General features: G+C 37.1%; 1 protein-coding gene across 1 annotated transcript; it reads right to left on the reverse strand.

The window, feature by feature from the left end:
* Positions 1–3,035: 3,035 nt before the first annotated feature.
* On the reverse strand, positions 3,036–3,870 carry LOC131856293 (uncharacterized). Its single transcript, XM_059207870.1, has one exon. It carries the CDS (start codon positions 3,790–3,792, stop codon positions 3,214–3,216), a length of 579 nt encoding a protein of 192 aa, XP_059063853.1. The 5' UTR covers positions 3,793–3,870; the 3' UTR covers positions 3,036–3,213.
* Between the last annotated feature and the right edge of the window lie 1,968 nt (positions 3,871–5,838).

The raw sequence follows: 5,838 nt of genomic DNA on the forward strand, positions 1-5,838 counted from the left end.
ATTGTGATTGGATGGGGCTACCAAGGCTAGGTTCTTGTCAATGTTTGGCTCCTTTATAGTGCAGTTTTGGTTAGTTGGGTTGTTGTTTCCTTCTCTTGAGGAGTGTTTGTAGAAGGTGCTTGTTTGTTGCCCCGTTATTCACTATCATTCGCTTGGGGCATCTTTCTTTTGGCTACATCTTGGCTCCTTTATCTTTGCCACTGTGGTTGTCGATGTAGGGGTGTTGTGGATTTAATGTTTGTTCTCATGTGTACCTCTATCGGTGGATTCTTTCTTGTTCTGATATGTTTACATCTGTTGCTATGTCACAATGGTGTTCCACTTTCTCCTATTTGGTCATGGTGGGTCTTATTTTTATGCAGATGGTTTTGTTTTTCTTTCCCCTCTCTCATTGGGGTGGGGCATTCTACTCTCAGCCTCTTCCTTGGCTCCCCATCTCCACCTCTATGTTGTGTGACTAGAGTTGCAGTGGTGTTGTGGTTTGGGTGTATGGGTGCCTCCCTTGGTGGGGTTTGTTTTGTTGTGTGGCTGCTACTTCCCTCACTATTGTGGCTCAAAGGAGCTTTTCTCTACCCTTGGTTTTAGTTTTGTGCTTCTCTAGCAATTTTTACTTGTGCTCGTGTTGGTTGCCTCTTTGTTTTGGCCCTATTGAGGTGATGTTATGTGCAATTTTAGGATTCAATCTTGGGCATTATGGGTCTCCTGGGTTTGGACCTTGTTTTTATTGGGGTTTTCTTTCTTTCTGTGATATGACCTCCCATTTGGAGACTCCTTTTGAGGTGAAGCTTCCTCAAGGTGGTTTGGTGGTTTACACATATGTGGGCTAAGTTATGTCTTGAGCCTGCTATTTTTCCTTTTGGTGTTGGTTTGTTGTTGTGGGTGATTGGTTTGAAGTGGGAGAGTGTTGAGGGATGGTTACCCTATGAGCTCTTAACTAGAGTGGGCCCTACTTCCTTTCTACCTTTTTCTATGCTTAGTTCAGGCCACGTTAGTCGTCACATTCTCCTGTGCCCTTTGGTGGGTTTCATGTGTTCTGTGCATGGTGGGGTTATGGTTCTCAGTTCTACAAATAACTAGCTTATGGAGGTAGCCCTTGTTGTGTTGTTTGCAAGGATCTTCAATAGAAAAGTGATGCCTTTGAAAACCTTATAGATTATTTTGTTCTACTCTATTCTATGGCATTTGTGTGCCTAGAATGCCTAGGTTTTTGCTCCACCTGTTTCTCCTCTCCCTTGATAGAACTTGGTGAGATTAGTCATAAGGTTGCAAGATGCCTTTCAAAACCCACAGGTTCTTGTCTGTTACCTTGGCTTCGTTGTTGTAAGCACAAGACATTGTCGGGGAATTGGTTTTTGGTGCTGCTAAACCCTTATATTTTCATTAGTTAATTTTAGTTTTTTGGGAACCATTTCCCCCCGGTTGTTTGCTTTGGTCAAAAGTGTGTTCAAAAAAGCCTTGTCTTTTTTGTTTTTGTTCTTCTTGGTGGTCTTAGTGTTTGTGAGTTACCCCTTGTGTACCTATTTGGTGGTTATGTATTAGTAACAGGCCTATCCCATCCATTTCTAATCAAAACAAAAATAATAAGATGTATATTGGTTAATTAAGTTTATATAACAATTTGCTTAATTTCAATTGTTGACATATTTATTCATAGTACATTAGAAGTTATTATATTCATAGTCCAATTACTTAATTATTTGTATTACATTTCACCCCCATAAGGAGAGTCGTGGTGCTCTTAGGGAGAGGCAAAATAAATCCATCCCAAATTAGGTGAGCCCTAAAGGTGGTCTGACTAGATGTTCCTAAAACTTGGGCCCAATTACAGAGATGGTATCATCATGCCCTAGACAAGTAAATCCACATCTAAGGTTGAGGATTAGAAAGAAAGTAAGAATTGGGGCCTAAATATAACCACTATCGATTGCACTATCAATAAATACGATCATCTAGTTTAATGAAGTAATTTAAGACGTGATAATATTATGTAATGGATGTTGATTATTGGAAAATTGACACCATCATAGTAGAGTACATTAGAAAATTAGTTATCTTCACTACTTATGAATTTCCATGAGCTACAAAGTTTCATCATTTTACAGGATTTTGTCTAATCTATAGCCACAAGCATAAAAAGAAATAAAGATTGAAGGAAAATATTGATTCTAGGAAATAAAAAAATCTAGTCTCATCAATTTCTAAAAGCATTTGGTAAATAGAACTAACATGCTGAAAAGCGAAATAAAAGTAGACATAAAATAGCCATACGAGTAATATGAACGGGTATGAGATTAGAAAACATAAAAGCAGGATTCAATACATATAAATGTGGATCCAACTGTTTTTGCCAATATGCCCAACTTTGGAAAGAAGCGACAAAATAAGCCGTCTAAAGCATGGACAAATTTTAATTACCTTTGAATCGATTATAACAACATAATTGAACGTAAATAACAAATTAACTTCAAAATCACTTGAAGCAAGGAACCTTGTTGGTGCAAGCTTTGGACAAACAAATACCTCTCTTAATACATAAATATTCTTTTAACCATTGCTCTGTGCTTTACAGTTTGCTAATGGACAGCTTCCTTTAATAAGAGCAGGACCACTAAATAACATTTTATGGTATAGTAATTGTAAAATATTCTTTTTAACTACTGGTATGTGCTTGAGTGTTTGAGAATAGAGTGCTCATTATCAAATTGAATAACAGATCAACACTTCAAAAATAAAAATAACAAAAAAAAAAACTACCATCTCATAAACGTTCTCTACTATCTCATAAACATTCTCAATGAAACACCGTATGCTGTATTCTCGCTATATTTCTAAGAGTACGAGAATGGTTTATAGGGGCAACTCTTCTGATTAGAACCTCTGATCTTCTATACGTGAAAAGACTTAAGTTTTGATTCGCCTCTGCAACAAAAGAAAAATCAACATTCGAAACGGAAATTATATTATTTTGAGAGTCCATAGTCTCATTAGCACGTTCATAAATGTATTTATGGGTTCCGAATCTGCCAATTGTCTGAACATCGAAAGCCTCCTTACATACACAAAAATCTGCCACAACAGATAACCTAAAAAGAAAATATATGAGGAAGTTTCTCCTCCTGGACATGAAGACAATAGCAATCGTTAAGGGATCTTACACCACAAAATAGGACATCCACATTTTGCACTTTTCATTGCAAGGTTTGCGCGGAATGGTCATTTGAATCCGAGCCAAGCGGCCAACTGTGAAGGATTGAAAATGTCAGGTATCTGAATGTCATCGGAGCGGAGGAAATTGGCGGTGAGAGTAGAGTAAATAGCTTCCTTTTCTCTGGCGAAGACGTCTCCTCTGAGCTTCTTCTTCGGCTGAGCAGTGGCATTTTCCCCAGGGATGCCGTTCGAATCCTTCATTGGCCATGGTTTCCCCAGCAATGTCCCGCGGGAGAGGTATTCACTGGCCAGAAAACAAGCGAGCCGCCAGTTAACTGCTTTGGTTGGCGAGGGCAGCAATCTGGACTGAGCGCTTTTGTTGGCGTTGGACGCGTTTGCGAGGGTATTGAACACTGCCGACGACGATCGATTTGTCCCGTCAGATCCGTGCCCTTGGGAAGAGGTGCAATTTGAGCTTTTGGTACAATTTATGACATCCTCTTCGTTCTTGTGTAGCTTCATCTTCTTGGACATTATGCTTATTCGTGTGCTGTCTTCCACAGAGGGATTTCGTTTTCTACAGTTTGCCAATTCCTTTTGCTGCTCTTGCGGCTGAGGCGTGGGCCTGTACATGTAATTGTCCATGGGCAGATCCAGACTGAAATCAGGGCTCCACAGGAATAGAACACAAGATGTTGCAGATTGGTGGATCTTGTTCCATAATCCCCCTCAAGGGCTAATATAATTTAGAGGACATGGGACTTCTTTACCGGCACTTCTCCAAACTGTCGATTGCGATTCAATGTCGAATGTTTCTTAAAAATCGTATACAGCGCCGCCCGGTATTTATTACATGGAAACGACAAAATAACAGAAAAGCCGTCCAACCAGCAAGCTTCCCTCTTTAAAATATAAACCCCAACATTGTAATTAGGGTAGGAGCATGACCCGGGCCCGGGTACAAGTAGACACCCTCCGTCAATGTGATACTGCATACAAGGTGGATTCTTTTACCAAACTTGGGCCTGATATACAAGGTAATGAATTTAAGTGTATGGATATACCATCGAATAAAATTTTGGAACTAAAAAATAATATAGATAAATAATTTTAGTTGATTTTAATAGATGAAAGATAGTTGCCTATTGTTTGGATTAAAATATTGGAATCAATTGAATGAGACATGTATTGAGTTGGTTCATGATGAGAAAGAAGTGGGGGCTAATAATCGAATTTATTTATTTATTTTTTAAGTGAATCAAATGTGTGGATGTGAGAGATTGATCTCATGCTGACAAAATTTGTCAAGGACAAGGCAATATAGGATGAAGGTGGGGAATAAATGTCTAGAACATGTCGCATAATAGTAGACATAATAAATCATAGATATGAGGAAATATGTTTAGGTATATAGATAAAGATAACTTTTAACTCTCTAAAATCTCAACATTAAAGTGTTAGTGATAGAGTATTCCACGTTCAATCGTTTACATCCATCATATGCAACAAATTGGAGAGGAAAAAATAATGGACAAGATATAGAAATAAACATTTCATATAACCATATAAATTATGTAGGGTAAATTGGTGTCATGAATACATCATGTAACACTTAGGTAAACCATGCTCAATAATAGATGTGACATGTACACATGAGCTAGAGATAATTGTGAAGGAGTATAAAATTTACCCCTAGTTACATAAGTTAAAAATGGTGGTGTTGCCCTCATTGGCTAGAAATGCTCATGCAAGCAAATACGACATTAGGCTAAGCATATTTCCTATTGTGGTATCCAAGAGCATGAGTACAAAATGCTTAAGGTAATATATCTCTAGTGAGCATGGTCACAAATATGACGTACCAAAAAGTGGCCACTAGTTCACTTTTTTGTCCATTAGTTAGGCTAAACATGACCATAAACTCACATTATGGCTTTGACAAAAAAAAAAATTCAAAGGTCAAGCTCATTTTATATTCAAAACATTTCATCCAATGTTTAAACATGAGTGAGGAAAAGCTTAGAAAAATTGCAAATAATTTAGACAAATCAAACCCAATATGAAGTTGTCATGACATCTACCAAATGGAGGCGATAATATTTTAAGGGTTTTAGTGGTTTCAATGAAAGCAAAATCTATTTCATAATTGTCTTGATTCAATATGTTTTAATTTTTACGAATAAAAAGTCCTTTAACATCCTCTAACCAAATTCATCAAAATGTATGTATGAGGAAATATTATTGAAGAGTAGATAGATTTGACCTCTCCTACAACTCCTTGCTTGATTCCTCACCATCTCTAATTTCCCCATTTTAGATTTGTGTTGCATTGTAGCTAACACCGATCTTCTGGCTATATTTCTTGTTGATCAGATAGATGATTGATCTTACCAGTGAACTCGAATGACTTAGAGTACTTGTATAACACTTTTAGATGTTACTTTTGTATTTCAATGTGTTCTTAAAGATTATTTGAGGGATAATCTATTTATAGTAAGTCACCCCTAATTGGGTCCAATTATCACTATTCATGATCAATGTCACTCCTACATAGTCTATTTTCAATTTGAATGATTTTAGACCATTTCTACAACTTGGGTGTAATATTGAGCTATATTTAATTAACTTTACTAAGGTTGTTGTTTCAATTAAAATATTTTAATGGGAACCTTAGTGTTATAGCTTTTTGGA

The sequence above is a fragment of the Cryptomeria japonica genome, chromosome 7 (assembly GCF_030272615.1).
Source record: "Cryptomeria japonica chromosome 7, Sugi_1.0, whole genome shotgun sequence".
NCBI lineage: Eukaryota > Viridiplantae > Streptophyta > Pinopsida > Cupressales > Cupressaceae > Cryptomeria > Cryptomeria japonica.